At 30.0% G+C, this 19684-nt stretch overlaps 3 protein-coding genes across 4 annotated transcripts; 2 read left to right on the plus strand and 1 right to left on the minus strand.

The window, feature by feature from the left end:
• Nucleotides 1–2: 2 nt before the first annotated feature.
• On the minus strand, nt 3–806 carry RpII18 (RNA polymerase II subunit RpII18). The gene is made up of 4 exons (XM_035091865.1): nt 770–806; nt 609–671; nt 348–500; nt 3–260 (listed from the first exon to the last, which is right to left on the minus strand). Exons 2-4 carry the CDS (start codon nt 635–637, stop codon nt 50–52), a joined length of 393 nt encoding a protein of 130 aa, XP_034947756.1. The 5' UTR covers nt 638–671; nt 770–806; the 3' UTR covers nt 3–49.
• Nucleotides 807–1128: 322 nt separating this feature from the next.
• bug (thioredoxin domain-containing protein bug) lies at nt 1129–2640 on the plus strand. The gene is made up of 4 exons (XM_035090913.1): nt 1129–1359; nt 1440–1795; nt 1874–2100; nt 2182–2640. The coding sequence occupies exons 1-4, from the start codon at nt 1314–1316 to the stop codon at nt 2534–2536; spliced, it is 984 nt and encodes a 327-aa protein (XP_034946804.1). The 5' UTR covers nt 1129–1313; the 3' UTR covers nt 2537–2640.
• A 222-nt stretch (nt 2641–2862) lies between these two features.
• On the plus strand, nt 2863–5834 carry LOC118071967 (JIL-1 anchoring and stabilizing protein). Of its 2 annotated transcripts, none has more exons than XM_035091485.1 (9): nt 2863–3156; nt 3395–3465; nt 3554–3711; nt 3782–3948; nt 4195–4375; nt 4490–4582; nt 4650–4879; nt 4963–5215; nt 5398–5834. In XM_035091485.1, the coding sequence occupies exons 1-9, from the start codon at nt 3076–3078 to the stop codon at nt 5523–5525; spliced, it is 1362 nt and encodes a 453-aa protein (XP_034947376.1). In that variant the 5' UTR covers nt 2863–3075; the 3' UTR covers nt 5526–5834. The 2 variants fall into 2 exon arrangements, with proteins under 2 accessions (XP_034947376.1, XP_034947377.1); XM_035091486.1 differs by having other exon boundaries at nt 3794–3948.
• Nucleotides 5835–19684: the final 13850 nt, after the last annotated feature.

Consider the following 19684-nt stretch of genomic DNA (forward strand, 5'->3'; position numbering starts at 1 on the left):
AATTTCAGACTTAAAATTACATTTATTAAATATTTAAATGATACATAGCTTAGTGATCAATAATGATTAACTCATCAATTCCCCAATCTTCATAACTATTATCAGGTAAATATCTTCTAATGACTATTGGAATTTTTCTCTGTTTGAGTTCTTTCATAGCTATTTGAAGTGGATCGGTTTCTCCTTCTAATTCAACCATTACTGGTGCACACATAGCTATTTGCAAAGCCCTAGTCCCAAGAACTCGTGCTCTTTCATATCTATAAGACGTAAATTAATATGTTAAGTTTAATTCTTTTCACTAACTCTACTATCTTAATGTTTTTTTTAAAAAAATAAAAAATTACTTGGTCATATATTTTGTAGTGATTCGCTTGCTTTTTTGGACGCCTCCAGAAGCTTCTCCGGCCGCCACAAGTTCAAAAGTTTCTCCATCCTCTTCTTGAGTTTCTAATTCATTCAAGTTATCATCATCAGCATCATCAAACTCATCTGCTACACTGTAATTTTTTTAAGTATAAAATAATTTAATTATTCACGTAAAATATTGTTATTATTTAATGTTATTTATCGAATTACTTTTTAAGGTTAGAATAGTTGGTACTTACTCATCTCCATCAAAATCATCATCTGCCATGGTTATTTATTAATAAATGGAGTAGTTGTATTAACTTTTGAACGTAATAATTTGATTAAAAATTGATAGATTTTAATCTTAAAAAAATTTTATTACAAAAAGTGAACTAACAAATTTTGTTTTGAAGTTTACCTATTGACTTGTTCTTATTTGACTCACACTCTTTTCTGACACTATTTACCATGTGTTGGTAGCCATTTATATATGTTGACACAAACTATAGTTTATGGGAGACAACCAATAACATCAACGGAAAAATCGCGGTTGTTTGAAAAAGATCATGTATTAATCTGAATACACTAATCTTATCATATGAAAATTCAAATATCCTTAAAAGGGTTTAATAGCAGTCTTAAAAAAAAATATATAAATAAATTCATCAAGAAGTGTATTTTAGAGTCATAAAATTATTGTGACTATTTCATTTTGAAACAGCCTCGCAAAAATGGCTATTATTGCTCATGCGCAAATTTTGTTCAAGTTTATTCTCTACTAAAAGTCAACATGAAAATAAATAAATTTTGTGAATTAAAATATTCTTAAGTTAACAATTTTTGTCTTCATTAATTAATTTTTTTAATTTACATTTGGATACTTTAATAAATGTAAAGTTAAAAAACAATACATGTACGATAATACATTAGATTTATTGTCATCAAGAATTTAATCTTAGGTTATGATGAAGTTATTTCAATTATTTACTATTTTTATATTTTGTTTTGGTGAGAAAAAATAGATATTAATAAACTTATGTAAAATGATTATTAAATTTTTATTTCATTGTTAAAAAAATTTTTTACAGTGTTAGTTGCTCCAGTACCTGGAAAAACTAATGAATCAACAACAGTTCTTCAAGAAGAAAGTGATTCTGCATTCACAGTTACTCCAAAATCTGAAGAAATTGTTGAATCAACAAAAATTTCTGAAGCATCCAGTAATTCTATCGCTCTTATTGATACTAATGACGTTGTATCCCAAAACAATGTAAATAATGAATTATTGTCAAAGAACAATGACGATACAAAAGAAACCTCAGTAGGAAACAATAATAGTACAGAAATAAAAACAAATGCAACGTTATCTTCACCTAATCGATCAGATGCTGCATATAAAATTTATCGCAATTGTCTTACTGACAAAGTTTATGGCATTGTTGAGGTAGTATATTATTTGTTATAAAATTAATGTAAAAGTATAAAATTTAATTTTTTATATATACGATAATGCGTTGAACAGATAGTGAATGCTACAAGACTCATGGAACTTTTGATAATTGATCCAAGTTCAACAGTCAAGACAGAAAATAAAAAAGATACTAAAATTAGCCCAAGAACTTGTCTTTTAGTTTTATTTTACTCTCGATGGTGTGTCTTTAGTAGTCATGCAGCTCCGCATTTTAATGCATTACCAAGATATTTTCCTCACATTAAAATAGTTGCTATAGATGCTTCCAAATATCAGAAGTAATTTTTTCTCAAATTTGATTAATCTAGAAAATAATTGTTACTATTTTCAATTAATTTAATACTATTATTTTTTTTTAGCTTCAACACTCAGTTTGGAATTGTTGGAGTTCCCACATTAATGTTTGTTTATAATGGAAAACCTTTAGTCAAATTCAACGACACCTCTTACACTTTGGAATCTTTTGCTCGATTTGTAACAGAATATACAGCTCTAAAACCGAATGGATCACTCTATGTTACATCTGCTGATTTTAGTGGACCAGTTCCAAGTACTCCTTCAAATGAAACTGATTATTGTTTAGTTTTATCATGGGTTTTCATTGCTGCCTGTGCAATCTATTTTACTCTTCAGTCTCAATGGTGGAAACAATTTGTTGAATTAATTCAAAATACTTGGAGAGAAAGTAACGCACAACATGAACATACTGACTAGATAATTATTTATTTATTGTTAATTAAAAAATATTTAAAATTACATAAACTAAATTGAAATATTCTTGTTGATATGATATATGAGAAAAACTTTTTGTTTTGTAACTTAATAATAAATCTAGAAAACTAAATAAATATGAACATGTTTTTAACATACACTAATTTTATTCATTTTCTAAAAAATTACAATTTTTGAATATAAATAGTATTTTGTAAAATTTCAAATGTGTAGCTCTAAAAAGTCGCCTTAAAATTTAGTTAACCAATAAGGAATGTTCGAATAGCGCGGGGTTTTTGCGTCGTACGTTGAAATGGCGGCGTAAAAAATAGTACGAGCAACGCCGCGTCGTTCGCGTATGTTTTTCGACTGTCTCTATCAACTTCCAGACGTTTATTGTGCAAATGGTCGATCATTTGATGAAACCTAATATTTTTAATACAGCCGTTACTATATCATATACTAATAGCTATTCTAGAACAGTAGATGATTAACGTTTATAAAGATTCACTTAGTTGTATTTGTACCGATTTGGGTTTATAATGGTGAAGTTAAAGAAAAAGTTTGAAGTAGGGAACAAAGTATTTGCAAAGGTTCGAGGTTATCCACCTTGGCCAGCTAGAGTAAGTTTATTAATAAATATATTGTTTTCTTATAGAATTGATCTATGATATCTAATCTCAGATAATAGTTGATCAAATATTGAATTTTTAATAAATCAATCACTATTAAAATACATTTTTTTGATAAAACTTATGTCACAAAAGAGGTTTTAATGGTTGGCTATTAATCTCTTTATTTTTTATGACGATAATATAATAATTTCATAGAAATCAGATCCTAAATAAATAAATATTTTAGGTTGAAGATATTTCAGAATCTAATCCCAAGGGAGCTAAATACAAGGTCTTTTTTTATGGAACCAGTGAAACGTATGATTTCATTTTATATCCATTTTATCGGTATTTTAAGTGATTATTTATATTACCATCAATGTTCGATCGTTTGTTTACGTTACAGAGCTGTATGTAAAGTTGACGAATTATTCGATTACCATGAAAATAAAGAAAAATTTGGAAAACCTATCAAGAGAAAAATGTTTCATGAAGGAATTCAGCAACTAGAACAAGAATTAGATAACGATGCTGGAAAATCTTCATCAATAACAGAAAGTAGAGGTATATTTTTAAATGCAATACATTTATATTGGTTGTTCCAAATTCCTTTGATATTAATTATTAGATTCAGAATCTGTTATAGACGAATCTGAATCAGAGAATCCATCGGTGCCGACAGAACCTTCTTCAGGAGTTACTTTAGACAGTGACATAGAAACTGGTCCATTAATAATAGACGAAGGGAATAAAAAAAAACCTTTAAAACGAAAATCTTTAGTCACTACTGCTTTAATTTCTGTGAGTAAATGATTTCATTTTAATAATATCTATAATGGGATTATTCATTTTCAAGAATATTCAAGTACATATTACTTGATTTGAAAAATCCCTATATAAAATTTAAGGAATGGCCAAGAAATTAATATTAAGATTAATTAGGTTTTGCGATTATTCCTGACAACAATTTACGATAAATATAAATTAATTATTTTAAAAAGAATTAAGCTAGAATATACAGATATAATAACATCATTACTATAATAGGACGCAGTGGAAATAAAGAAAAAACGTGGACGAGGTAAATCTTTACCTGCAACAATGATAGAAGCCGGTAACGATTCACAAGGTGAAGAAACTGTTGGAAAAGAAGTTGTTAGTCGCAGTGGGAGAAAAATTAAACCTAAAAGATTTGCTGATTTTTCAGCAGATGATGAATATGAATTAGGTAATACTCAATTTGTTTTTACTGTAATGACTTTCATAATTTTAAAGAAAAACTTATCAGACGAGTCTTAAATATATTTGATTATATAAATCTATTTTTTATAATTTGCAATAGAAACTACTGGAAGGAATAGAGGGAAAAGTAAGCATGAAGAATCCAATGAAACAGCTCCAACACCATCAGGAAGGAAAAAAGCTAGTATAGAACGTAAGCATGAAAGTATTCATTTTGATTATTCATCATTCATAATAATAACATTTAGTTATAATTACAGAAGAGGATAAAAAAATGATGAATAAAGATAGCGCCAATCAAAAATTTAAAATTAAATGGCTTCGTACAGAATCGCAGCTTTTAACTTTGGATGGTCAGATTAAATCGAATCTGAGTTTAGATCAAGCAGACACTGACAAATGTTTACAAGCGATGGATGAAATGTTAGGTTTACAAATTGATCCCTTAACGCTCAAAAAACATCCCCATACCGTGAAAACGGTAAAAATGGTAATTTATTGATATATTAATTTTATAAATTATTGAATTAAACTAAAGAATTTTTAATGATAACATTTTCTTTTAAACTGCAGTTGAGAAGATATATTGGCAACTTAGCAGAGTGGAAGCTTTCTGAAGAAGAAGTAATAGTCTTTAAACAAAAGGCTGAACAAATTAGGCAGAAAGCTGAACACATATACAACAAATTTAGAGCTTTATTTACAATTCCTGAAGACCAATCATTTTGGCAATCTTTTTCTGATCAGGTGGATCACTTTAAAGAAGCCACTAAAAATATGTCTGAAGAAAAAATATTTGCACTTATGTCAGATCCAACATGTTCAGGTAAATATTTTCGTTAATTTGTTATTGATGAATTAATTTTTTTTTAATTTAATAATGCAAAAAAATTAATTTTAAAATGATCATTTAATTGATAAAGAAACAAAAATTTTTATCATGGAATTTATTTCATCATGATCATTAATTTTTTTTGTTGAGTTCTTTATAAATTTTTCTTTTTATAGAATCTACAACCGTTAACGATGCTTTGTCTGGAGATGAAATGACAGCACAAGGAGAAATGAGTACTGGAGAACAAGATCAACTCACAAAAGATGCAGTTAATGAGTCAGCAACTTTAGTATCCAAGTAACATTCATTATTTTAATTTTATTGTTTATTATAATTTTCAAAGACATTCTTTACCGTTACCAAACATTGCCTAATTATTAAACAAGGAGATAACTTAAAGTTACATGCAAGTTAAAGGTAACATATTCGAGATTTTTTTTGTTTTCATATAAAATTTTGTTAAACTATTTTTTTATTATACAATTTGTTTTTAATATTTTCATCATTTATTTTGACAAGAGTTCGAGGAGCTGACAAATTACTTATGATTCAGCACAAAAAGTAATAATCATATAAAAAAATCAATAAATTTTGTATGATTGATCCAAAACATAACTTTATGAATGATTTGAAAAATGAAGCAAATAATAATTCCCTTTAAATAAGAACATAATAAAATATTAATTTACGAGTGTCGCCTCAATATTTAATTAATAGAGTAGCTTTCAGTAGTTTGTGTTGTCCATGAATAATAATTACAATATAAATAATTTTTAAAATAATCATAAAACCATGAATGATTATATTTAAATATTTTTTAATTTTTTGTTCTTATATATGAATTAAAATTTAAAATAATTTTTCAATATCATATCTATCATTAAACATACATTATATTGAATTAAGCAATATTTGACGAAAATATTTTTACTAATTATTTTTTTATACAGTCATTTCTAGTGATATGTAATTTTAGATAATCAGCATAAAAAGTTGATTATTTGAATTTTAGTAACTTTGTGTAAATATTATATTACTCTTCATTTTCTATATCAGACAGCATGATAAAAAGAATTCAAGATTTTTCAATTTATTAAAGAAAATAAGTAACAAATAAATGCCGCCTTAATATTTTCGATTTAACGTCAGTTGATGATAAAAGATAAAAATAACTATTGAAATTCTCAAATGATAAAAATGTTTGAATCATAATTGAGAATTAATTCTGCTGTTATACTTTTATAAAATGCTTATAGCAACAATGAAAAAAAAGAAAAATGAAAACACAAGAACAATTGTAATAAATTTCCTTATATTTTTGGTATAAAAAACATAAAATTACATGGTATTTATAAGAGTGATTCTTGATTAAGTGTCATGATGTTGTAATATCACCAGATAATCATCACTAAACTTTAATAAATAGTTTAAAAAATTTACAATGGATTTGAAGTATCTTAAATGCACAATAGATCACTGTAAATTATTTATTTCAAACAACTGTTTAAATGAACTATGAAATGTTAACAATTCATCATACTTATGATCATCTATAAAATAATGTTTTTATTTATTAAAATTTTTCTTTCAGTGATCGAGTAGTACTACATCTTAATGTTTGCCTGTGTGCATGTAAAAGTGATAGGAAATCATGCAAACATGATAAAAAGTCAAAGCAAAATAATGTAAGGGTACCCGCGAGATAGATCTAAGAAGCTTTTAAGAGTGTTGGTGGTCCATGTAGAGAAGATTCGATCTCCCCTATGCGACAATGCATCGCATATGTTGGCCGTATCATAGCTCGAGCAACAAGCATGTTTATTCCCTCGACGTATCTTCACCCCCCTTATATACCTACCTCGTCATGTTTTCTCCTTTCTAGACTATGCGTTTTACTCTTTCCTCCTCCATCTTTTCCATTGCCGCCCCTGGGGTTTATATATCCCTTATTCATAATCCCAATTCAATGCGCTTTGCGAGCTTTTAAGATTTTAGATTCTCTTCTGCTGCCCCGTGAATTCTAATCATGGATAGCTACTCATAAAATCGTATAGGAAGTACATCTTATTTTTACTTGGATTCATGTACACTGAAATATTTTATTTCCCACTCTGATCGAAATTATATTTATTTGGAGCATTGGATGATGTGTGTCGTGAAGAAAAGTTAAAATAAAATTTCTAAACAATTTTTTCCGTTCATGAACTTTTTATTCGTTTGAATTTTAACGATAACTTTTTAGGTGCTATGTTTGTAATGTGATCAACACTATTTTTTGTTTTAACAGAATAGATTAAATTTTTAATTGATGAACAATTTCAAATTAGTCATGTTTCCCAGAACATCTTAAAATTTATTTATATTATATTTACATAAAATTAGAATAAATAAATATGACATATCATTTGGTGACAGCGTAGAAGATTTTCAATACTAATTCGATTTCTATTAATAGTAAATAAAATTTTGGTCTGAAAAATCAAGCAAATATCATTTAAAAGTTGCTTCACTTTTCTCTTCAATTTATTTCTTTTCACTTTAACTTTAATATTCATATTTATTGATTCGATCATAAACATACTATTCCATTGTGTGTTTTTTCAGTCAATAAAGAAACTTCTGATTCTTATATAAATTTACTTTAAATAATGTGACTGAAATGAGATAAAAGTGCAACAATTTTCAAGTCTATTCGCCCTTCATTTTTATGAGGGACGACGGAGCACCGATCGTGGTCTGACGTTCATGTTATAATACGTACTTTCAAGCAAAAATGTCACCTTAGGGAACAGCATCGTGTCCTAAGATGCATATAAATTCCAATATTTCGTTTTCAAGTGTGATTTTATACGCGTTCTTTTTCTCTGCGAGGATATAACACAAGAAGATGACGTGAAAGAAGGAAAGCCAGTGATAGAAAAGTGAAAAAAAGAAAAAGACACAACTTGCTCTCGACTCTTGTATCGGTGCTAGCTCGTAAATATTATGGGGGTCGATATAACCGCCTGGGATTTGAGATCTCTGGGGAATGACGAAGAGAAAAGATATTTTTTCAAGTGTATGTGTACTGTGTATGTTTATTGCTTATTTTTTTTTCACATGTACACATTTTTTTTTACTAGTTAAAAGCACTCTGCTTACGCAGTTTATGTTTATTGGATTAAAATCCTTTTAAATGTTCCGAATTATCAGCTTAAATTCAATTTATTTGAAAATTTTAGTCACAAAATTATATTTTACAAAAGAAGATTATTGTTAATATATATTGAAAAAAACCATGAATAGTCATATACAAAAATTTTTAAATAAAAAATAATGCTTTTCATGATTTACAATAATACATTCTAGTTATCAAAAATTATTCAATTAAAAAAAAAACATAACAATCTGATGTGTTTCAATATAAAAATTATTTGATTTTTATAATTTCCATTTCTAAAAACTAGCATTTTTGAATTAGACATATACTATTAACATGGTATATATTTTTTTATTTCAGTAAGTGGTCTTGGTGATTAAAAATGATCATTTAGTTATTATGTATATAAATAATAATCATAATTAAATAAGAACAATAATGGATATGTTTATTAAAAAAAAAATTTCTCAATAACTTATCTATTATTTCTAAATCATCAGACATAATTTCTTACAAATGATGCTATATAACATAATGCATGTCATTTGATGAAAAAAATCCTGGAGAGATAAATCATATAAAAAAATAGCACGATGATTTTCTATCGTAACATTTGTTTATCCCCCGATCTCATTAGCTGGAGGTTCAATACATGCACTGTGAACATAAGTGCAAGCGATAATAATCCATACAAACAAGCGCAAACGAGCGTTTGAGCGATATAAGATAGTTTGGCATTGTCAGAACTGAGTACAGGGGCGGTCCCTGTTGTCATAACCGGCAAAAAAGCTGAGCAAAGGGGACAGAAAGTTCAAGAGAATCTGCGGGACCTGTGGGAGCACATCCCCCTATCTATATTCATTGGAACATGCAGTCAGCATTGAACAAGTCTGAACGATTTTTCCCCTTCGATCTCCAACGCTGAAACTCATGGAGCATCCTGCAGTTCCCCTTGGGGCACTCACGGGGGCTCATCTGCCGACAAAAGAGCATCTGCGCATCTATCTATGCCTGCAAGAGATAGGCTGATTTACTTAACGTGGTATCGTTGGATTACTCAACGCGATCCGATCTACCACCGATTGATGATTCTTTGCCCGATGCCACAACTTGTTCGCGCCACTATATTCTATAATATAACTACAGAAGAACAGGGTAGTCTGTCAAGCATACAGTTCAGCGTGAATTCATTATACGGCTAATATAAACATATTGCCTTGATGGTGGCACAGGGCCAGATCCTGTCAATCACTTTATCAGCTTTAGGGGTTTTTTCCTGGTCCTCGACTCTCTTGCCCTATACGACTTTTTGATACTCTAGAGTCTTAATACCAGATATTCACAATCACTGTCCGACAACAAGCATCATTAGTTTCAAATTAAAATATTGAAAGACATCAATCAATTTTATTCTTTTTTAATTAAAATAAATTTCTGAAAAATAGTCACAAAGATTTTCAAATAACTTTTTTTCAGATTTTGTAAAGTTTTCAGACCATGTACTTATTTTTTTTCTTCAGTCATTCTTTTTATCCGTAATCCTATACTTGGCAACGACTGAAAGTCCACCGTCGTGTCACCACTTTAAATTCCAGTACTTTATGTAAAGTGTATATGGAGTACCACAAAACCGTAACAATAAACAAGGTATGTTGTTACAATAAATATAAAAATGAATTAATTATGTCGTGATAATCTTAAAAATGAAAATTTTGCAGGTATAAAAATCATCGACGCAGCTCAATGAAAACCTGAAAATATGGAAGAATAAACATTGACTGAATGAGAGGATAAGTACATCCGGAGTCTATGGTTGGAAGCTGAGCTTTCATCTGTATACTGCGCAGTATGTCCTCCATTTTGTCTTAGCGCTGCGCAGCGCGTTGCCAAGCAACAGCCCTTACGCTCCATTCATTTATAATTCAGCAGCCAATGCGGGCCACGCGGCAGTGGTGGCTGCCACCCCCGCTTATCCTCTCGACGCACCCGCGCTCATTCGACTCTGCTACTTCTCCATCGCTTTGAAACAGCCAAACGCATACGTGGATGAGTGATTACGCATCTACACACGTTTTCTCATTTTTAATCTTTTTTGTTCCAACTACCGCCTCTGTACACACTTATTTCAGTTGGATAAGCTTTTCTTTCTCTACTTATTACAAAAGCTCTTACCCTTTTCTCTTCTTTTCTTCCAAGCTTTTCTTCACTTGTTACTCATCTTGCACTTCCGTTGACTTATCAGTGCACTATTCGATCTCACTTTTCCACTACCAAGTTCAAACTTTCTCAAAGTTCCCTTGAGCTCAGTAAAATCCCGCGAAAGCTCTCTTTTACTTTCTCTACGCTTACTCGACAAGTGTCACTTTTATTTGTATTTTTATGCCTTACGACATGGAGATATAAATGTCAAGAAAGTTTATTTGTTTTATTGATTTTATTATGGAGAGTCTGTTACCATAGTTATTATTTGTTTTATATAAACAAATGTTTCATTTCTGCTATGATGGATCCCTTCAACTTGGAATATGGCAGAGAGAAAACGACCGTAGTGAATGTATACGAAACATCAGGACCATGAGCGAAGCGAGGAGTTGGAGTCCCCAGCCTCGCTCTCAACTCATGAGATATTCATGGTTCATTATCATAGCGAATCATGGCCCATCAGCTTTTGATTGTCCGCTCAGCGTTGTTACTTCCAACTAATATGACTACGCCCATGTGACCGCTGAATGACCTTCTAAATCTACTGAAGGTATTCTTAATATTTATATCTCTCATTCATTATTGTTATTATTATTCCTATTCATGAAAAGTTTCGTCTATTTATCTACACTCATTTGCTTTAACTCTTTACAGAATTATCTATTTTGTTTGCTATTTCTTTGTACTTCTCAACCTAACAACTTGGAGTTTTATTTACATCAAGGTTTTATTCATTTTTTTAAATATTTCTTTTTAAAGGACATAAAAATGAAACAACATCAATTTATCAAAGAATTATTAATAGAAGATCACCACTAATGGAACAGATGAAACAGCAGTATTAGATAGGAAAACATTACGCTGAAACTTGGAGAATGAAGATTTATTTCCACGCACTAGTATGTTAGAGTAATCGGATTGTCTGATTGGCAAAGTATCATTTGAATTCAGGATTCGGATGCACTGTCCATCAGGGATTGTATTGTAAGCGAATGTGGAATATGTAAAAGCAGCACTAAAACTCTATACATGTGCTGTGCAGTAGTGGAAATATATTTCTAGTCAGACACATGTAAATTTTAAAAATTGATAGATTACTGCATTTACATCGTTTAATTTTTCAATAACAAAAATATGACAGAGTAATAAATAATGCTCAAATGTTTCATATGTTTGAATATAAATCTTTTTAAAGTCTTTGGAATCTCCTTAAGTCTACTTTAGACATTGAAAAGCTCATTTGACTACTTTCCTGTTGACTGGTGGATCAAAATATAAAAAGGTTTTCATTGAATAAAACAATAGAAGAATATAAATATGATAAAGCACATCATGCTATGAATAAGACTTGAGAGTAAAATAGACGTTCATTTCGTCAGTTAAGTGACCACGGAAGTCGTTCACTGTCAAGTCAACCGTGAGACCATCATAGTCCCGTTCTCGACGGCGACGACGCATCAAACATTTATGTTAAACCTAATTTGCGTTCAAACAAGCGTAGAGCTGCTCAAGTGAAGGTAATACAAACATTCTAGCACAAGTTCGTTTTTTTTTCTATTTCGTTAGAGAATCTTTGCAAATTAATTTACTCAATCACTGACTTTTAGCATTTAACTTTTTTTTTAAATGAAATTTATTTATTTCGAAGCATTATTGATCAGTTTTTTGATTACTTTTCATTATTATTAATTTCATTTTTCTTGTATGTTTGAAGGTGGATGATATTGGAGTATTGAAAAGAATAAAAGGATTAAAGTTTATCAATTGTATCGATGTACAATTCTTTTTTGAGATTAATTTGTGCACTTGAAACCACTCGAAGAACCCTCATGGTAATGGACAGTACCTTCACCCCCTTTACTACACCCGTCTAGCTAAAATGGAAAGAGAGCGGCTGGCCTGACAATCCTCTAATTACTTTAAAGTAGTTTTCGATTCCCCAACTCTCTAGCAATGATCGAAGAAGCATGGGAATGTCAGAGTGTTTAAATACTTTTTGGTTCACTTTTGCATCACGAAAGTATTTTAATTCAATTATCAAGTTACTAAAATTATCTCTAAAAAGAAAAAAGTGAAATTAGCTAAAATATTGACATGTAACCACTAGATATTTAGATAACGGAGAATACTGATGATTGTATAAAGCAATAAAATTGATAAATTGAAAGAACAAGAAAGAGATGGAAAGTTTAGAAGTGGTTTTGGTATAGCAGGCAGGTGACGGCGTGTTGTGAACTGCATAATGAATAATGCCAAAGCCGAACCGCAAGCCGTTCCTGTCCTTCCACTTGGCTGACTGAATGACAGCCTGGTCTAGGAAAAACCGCTGATTGGCTGAACACGCTCGTGGTTGCCATGTCTAGCGTGTCTATGTGCTGCCTAACTCAGCATGATTGGATGAAATTGAAACTCTACTAGAAAAATAAAAAACAAAGTTGTATCGATATGCCGTTAAATTGCAGTTGACGGAAATTCAAAGTCAATTGATTGAAAAATGTACTCCTGTCAAGAAACAATTCATACGAACAGCATTACACAAAGAATAATAATTCAACTAAAAATATATTTAACATCAGAGACATGAGAAAATTCGTATCAGATCATTACATAATATGAGGTAACTTCTGTTAATAATTCGACGGCAAATTATTTTCAACAGAAATGCTTGAAATTTTTTTTCTGTTTTTATTGACAGGTATCTTTGATGGCGAAAATTTGTAAAAACTAATAATAAAAAAAAGCAGACGAATTGATGGAAAAATAATACACTGATGTATTTTAAATAATAGTCGATCAACATGAAGATGTTTATAAAAAATAGATCGAGTAACTTGAAGATTATGGGAAAATAGTTTGTTTTTATTTTCTGAACGATAAAGGAATCTTGTGACGCACTTACCGAACGTTAAATCTGCGCTGACTCCGCGACGTAGAAGATAAATAATAAATCGACGGATGATATCCGCCTTGTGCTTCAAGAAATCTCACTGGGAAGAAGATGAGGATAACGGTATTGCGTGACAGGAGCTGATGAATATTAAGCATAGCGAGAAAGTGCATGGACGAATGAGAGACTGTGAGAGAGATGAAGGGAAGCACCCGAAAACTTGGCAGCTTTATCTCGGCATTACTCGAAAATTTATTCATATATAATGAACAAGTGAATAATGTACGAATTTAACCCCTTGTTCCTCGCGGCTTTACTGAGGCCTATGGTCTTTCACTCTAACCCTATGGTATCAAGTCCGCAATGAGATCAGGGAGACTGGGAATCCGGAACACTCGGAACGTCCTCTTGTTTCTACAAAACCTTGTAGAGAGAAGAGTAAGAAGAGTAACAAACACCAGTTCAAATTATATTTAACAGGACTTTCTGTGAAAGAGAAATGGGAAATGAAATAAAGAGCCCCAGAATGTGGATCATATTTTCTCCAGAGTTGTATGGGGTTCTGAGAATATTAACTACCGTAACATTTGATTATTACCCTCTTAATCTACCTGATTATTCACCAACTAATATTTATCAACCAATCTACTTTACTTTCTCAGGTAATTTATTTTTATTTTAATATGTTCACCCATTTTCATTTGAAATCATTTTGAAAAATTGTCATTTGCACTACACAAGAAAAATAAAATTTTATTGTTACTTTTTTAAAAGCTGCTATCGTTTAAATAATTGCAGATAATTTAAAAAATATGTGTTATTCAAGTTAGTGACAAATTTTCTATTACAAATATTAATTAACTTTTTATCGCCCAGTAATTTACAAAATATTTCATTTTTTGTTTAGTTAAAAATATTCGAATGAATGAAGAGACATGAGAAAATTGGGACATGAAAGAATGGACAAAAGAGAGAAGAGGATAGAATGGGAAAATATAAAATAGAAGAGAGAGAATGAGAGAGAAATAGATGATACACATGGGCTACATAAGCCCCTGAGTCAAATGGACGTATGTGTGCAGAGAAAGTCGTTGTTGCTTCATTATTATTTATTCATTGAAGCATTACGGGACCGAGCTAATTATAATTTATATCACAAAAGCAACGACATCGCAAGCAAAGTATAGCGGCCACAGCTTTTCATGGCAACGACCAATTTCCATCATTTTAACCAGTTTTCTCGTTACCATATATAAATTAATTGGCTCATTAAAAATTTATCAATGAAAAAAATTATTTTTACCGTTCGTAACGATATTATTTATCTGGTCAATTATTCATCTGATATTCAGATCAAAAAAATATTTATTTTTATCATCAGTTATTGAACTTGAAGTTTTTGTATTCAATATTAATCGTTAACTATTTAAAATTCGTCAATATAAATAGAATGAACTAGTTAGAATCACATACATAAATCAAGAAATTTTAAATTTATTATCCTTATGATAATTTTGGTAAATGATTCATACAAAGTGTATAAGCTTGAAAAATCTTAAAGTTACTGCAAAAAGGACATCTTTCAACAGACTATGTAATCGTATAATGGAATGGAATGGTTTTTCCACGAGGAGCGTGGAAATAAATCCATTTCCGATACCCTTTGTAATTTGAGATGATCGGCTTGTCGTGACCTCGGATTAAGGGAAAATAGAGCAGAGTGAAAGGGAAAAAATGATGCTGCCTATTTTTTTTCTCTTGTTTTCTATCCTATCATATGAGGAGTAATGTGTCGCTTGGTTGATATATACATGGAGACATGGATATCAATGAGTTCAAGTAATATACTCAATATTTGGATAAAAGCAAAAAGAAATGATGAGACAGCTTTACTAGATTTTGAAGGTTACAATAGAATCTAAAATAGTATCCGTTGACAGTGGTAGTCGCTTCCATTTGAGCTTTTGGTTTCGTAGAAAAGAGAAAGAAAGATGAGCAGAAAAGGGCGAAACATCAAGAGGAGTATGTACTATGCTTGCCAGACCGGCACAAAGCCAGCTAATGGATGTCCACTCTCCGCGAAACGTTGGAGATATAACTACGTGCATCCTATTCCACGCATGAAATGAATTCCCTTCGTGTAACGGGGATTTAACATATCTTTTTCAAGTTGTTGAATTATTTATTATAATATGTAAGCATTAGATGATATTATACATACGTTTAGTAAATATATCTTGATTAATTTTTCATACTATTTAAACATGAAGAGAACTTGTTTTTTGATTTAATTGAATAAATATTAGAAACTGATAAGATTTTTTTATAAACATTCTTGACCTCGAGCATCAATAATTAATCACTCTCAATTGTCATGATTTCAATATAAGTAATACACTAGGAATGTTATAGATTATTAACAACAAAATAATGTTATTAATACTGCTATCGAAACTTATCACGTAATTTAAATTCTTTGTTGTTCACTATCGACTTTGACTATCGATTAGTGAATCTGTGACGAATAACGCCCCCTATGACGCCATCAAATTTTGCAAATATGGCGTCTATCGAACTAATCGGCTTTTGATGTCGATGTTTATTTCTTTTCTTATAAGTTGTAAAAGTATTATAACTCAAGATATTTATCCATGACATCATCTATGACATCATCAAGTAGAAGGAATGAATAAATATTTATGTTAGTCATAAGGAATGAAAGCAAATTGGTGATGATCAAATCTATTCTATTTGCGCCTTTGTGTGTGATGTTTGCTTATATTCGATACAAAGCACATGCAATTTTGATGATGTTTTGAGTGATTTTTTTTATTATAAACATTAATTTATATTTATTAATACCACTGTTTAAGTACTTATAAAACAATGGACTTGAAATTTGTGATAAAATTGGAAAAAGAACGATACGATAACAAATTGTTTCGGTGAAAAGAAATGGTATAAGAAATCATTCTAGGGCTGTTATCATGATTTGTTGGATACGGATTAGGTAAGTAATTTTCATGTTTATAAAATACTGTTATAATTTGTGATAAAATTACATATAATTTTGTGATATTATGTTTTATCTTTCGCGTTTCATTAACTCATTTAATAATTGAAAGAGTATGGTTAAACACAAAAAATGATTACAATTATACCAAAATGATCATATCTAACATCGTAATGAAGAAAAAATTTTCCATCATCTTTTTCGTTTTCAAGACTTTATTTTTTACGTCGATAGAGCTTTCGTACAATGGCAAGCCAACCTTGACAAAAGACTTTTGTTAAAGCCACAAATTGTTTGCATTACCTCAAGTCTCTCATCGTCTCTTTTTTTAAAATTTTTCTTTTATTTAGGATTTTTTTTCATTTTTAATTTTTTCTTTTATACTTTTACTTGTATGTTCAAGTTAGTATACTCTTGATAGTGCTGCAAGCACCAATAAAAAACAACATTTACGGTGGTTACTTCTTCGTTGACGTCGTTTCTGAGGAATCGATTATTTATTTTCGGTTAACTCATCACAGAAAAATCGAAAACACAAAATTAGATCAACCTTTTCGATGTCTTTTATTTTTTCTATAGTAGTTCTTAATCAACTTTTTGGTGTTATTAGAAATTTTTTTATTACTTGTTAAATTTTACGGAGTTAATGTAGGATAATTAATAACCCAAAAAATAAATTTAATATTGATATCTTGAAGGATACGTAATAAAATAATTCGTAGTTAACGGTTAATATTTCCTTTAAATATTCTATTTAGAATATTATTTCTCTATACAAGTTTTAACAATTGTTTAAATTCTGCATACGAATATTGTGTCACATTTATTGAAAAAATCGCAAACAATGTCATCAACATGAGCAAACTAAGGTAAAATATCATTTATTTATTAGTAATAAAATGCATCATTTTTAGTATATTTTACCATAAAAAATAACATGTTTTTTTCAGATCCAATGCAGTCAATAAAAATTCAAAGCTTAAATCTAAATGGACAGTTGTCAAATGAATACATGTAGATACAGTGGTGAGCTGACTATACTTCTTACACAAAAAGGAGGACATGAGTACACCAAAAACCGTCAATAAGAATTTGCAGTGTTTGCGGATGAAAATCAAAGCTCAACCCGCATGGCCCCTGGCCACTTATCTTGAGACACAGACGATACGAAGCTTTTTATTCGCGTTCAAGGAATGAAAGAGGACAGTTTGACTGTGATTATAGAAGAAGGAAAACAGCGTCAAACTAAAGAGAAAGTGATAGAAGAGATATAAGATAAAAAAAAGAAAAAGCTTATGTAGAAACGGTATGTTTCTTTATTCCTTTTATGCTTGTCATTTTCTCATCGAAATTCATTAATGTGTATTGTCCAGTATATGGTAATACAAGAATTTACTGAATGTCACGTTCATGTAAAGACTTTATTAATAATTAATTTAGTATCATTCCTACACGGAAAAAAATTATACAGTGAAATTTACGGTAAAAGTACAAATTGAATTTACCATACATTTTAATAATAGAGGAATATAGTATAAAATTATAGGTTGGGTTATATTTTTAAAAAATAATAACAAGTTTTAAGTTTTAACCCTTTTTCAATTCTATTTTTACGGTTAAATCAAATAAAACTTATTGATTTTCATTTGAGAACAGTTTTATCTAACATTTATATTTTTTAAACAAAAGGTTAAAGGCGATTTAATATTCAAGCATAACAAGAAATGGATAATAACTATATTTGTTTATAGTTATTCCAACTTATTTCAATGATTTTAGTAATTCTTCATTTTTATTTATTATCGTTCTTTGATAGTAGTAGAATTTATTTGAAATATAACAAAACAATATTAAAGTATATATAAAAATTAATTATTTGTTACAAAAATGATGAGAACTCATTGATAAAAATAGTGTTAATACGATGAGTAGAAACAATTAACAATTTTTATGCGTCAATTCCGAGTGGTTAGCACATTGATGAGAGGATAAAATAGGAATGGGTAAGTGGAGGGCACGTCACGAGTTTTTGTATTATACGGAGATTATGAACCTGCTCGGGTTCTGATCCAAACGCTGCACAAGAGGTCGAGGGGATCGACAAGCGTTAGGGTCGTGTTGTAAAGAAGACGCGGGGTGAGAGAGGTAGTAAGGGGTAAAATGTATGTATGTAGGGGTTTGAGGAGGCTGATTCGGATGGGTTAGAGGAGGTGTCCCAAGTCGGGGATGCATGCGAGTATAAGCAGACAAGCGCACGCACGTATATGCCTCCCTATGTCCCCTTGGGACGGGCGCGTTCTTTATGCTCGATATAATACCGCTCTGAAAACATACACACTTGGTGCTCCCTTTTTCTCTTTTTTCCTCATTTTTCCTCTCTTTCTTCTATATCCAACCCCTTCGTGTGCGACAATAACCCATGATTATTCAAGACCAGCCGTTTTCTGACAATTCTCAGTTTCTTGTATGCTACTATAGTTGATCACTAAACTCTATGGTTTATATTTTATCAAAAATTTATCAGTTCTAAACTTAGACAATTTGATTTGTTATTTTCAATCCACAGAAAGATATTACATGATTTTTTCCCATTTTTTTCTGTAAAAGAAGTAAACTTATGTATGAATGATAATTGTTTTCTTTTAAATTTTAACATCAAGTAAATTTTACAAAAACTCATAAAATTGGTAAAAATAATTGACAAGAAAAATGTTATTGTTATAGTTAAAACGAGTCAAGAGATTAACTTTTATGAAAATAAAGTGTATTTAAAAAGTTTATTTTAAATAATTTTCTAAAATTTTAATTATTTTTTAATTTCAATAAGCTCTTCTTGTGAATGAAAAATATTATTAAGTAATTTTTTAAATGCTTTTATAATAAATAAATAATTTATTTATTTTACTACAAAAAGTAAAACAGACAAAAAAATGGAAAAAATCCATGAGCTTTTTCAACGCCCATTTAGTAATCCGCTGACGTTGGTTGGAAGTTTACAAGGAATATTTAAGTCTCCACTAAGCTAGGATTAACCCAAGGAGAGAACATTTTGATTAATGGGAACGAGCTTTTGTTTTTCGCGACACCAATTTACCATTTCTTGTATTACGTCAACATTAATTAGACATCTCAGTTGATCTTTAACAAGTCCAAAAAGCTGAATTTATATTTCTGTTATAATATCAACAGAACTGACTGCATTCATACACGATAATGATA

The sequence above is a fragment of the Chelonus insularis genome, unplaced genomic scaffold (assembly GCF_013357705.1).
Source record: "Chelonus insularis isolate UGA/USDA-ARS -01 unplaced genomic scaffold, ASM1335770v1 contig_88_pilon, whole genome shotgun sequence".
Lineage (NCBI taxonomy): Eukaryota > Metazoa > Arthropoda > Insecta > Hymenoptera > Braconidae > Chelonus > Chelonus insularis.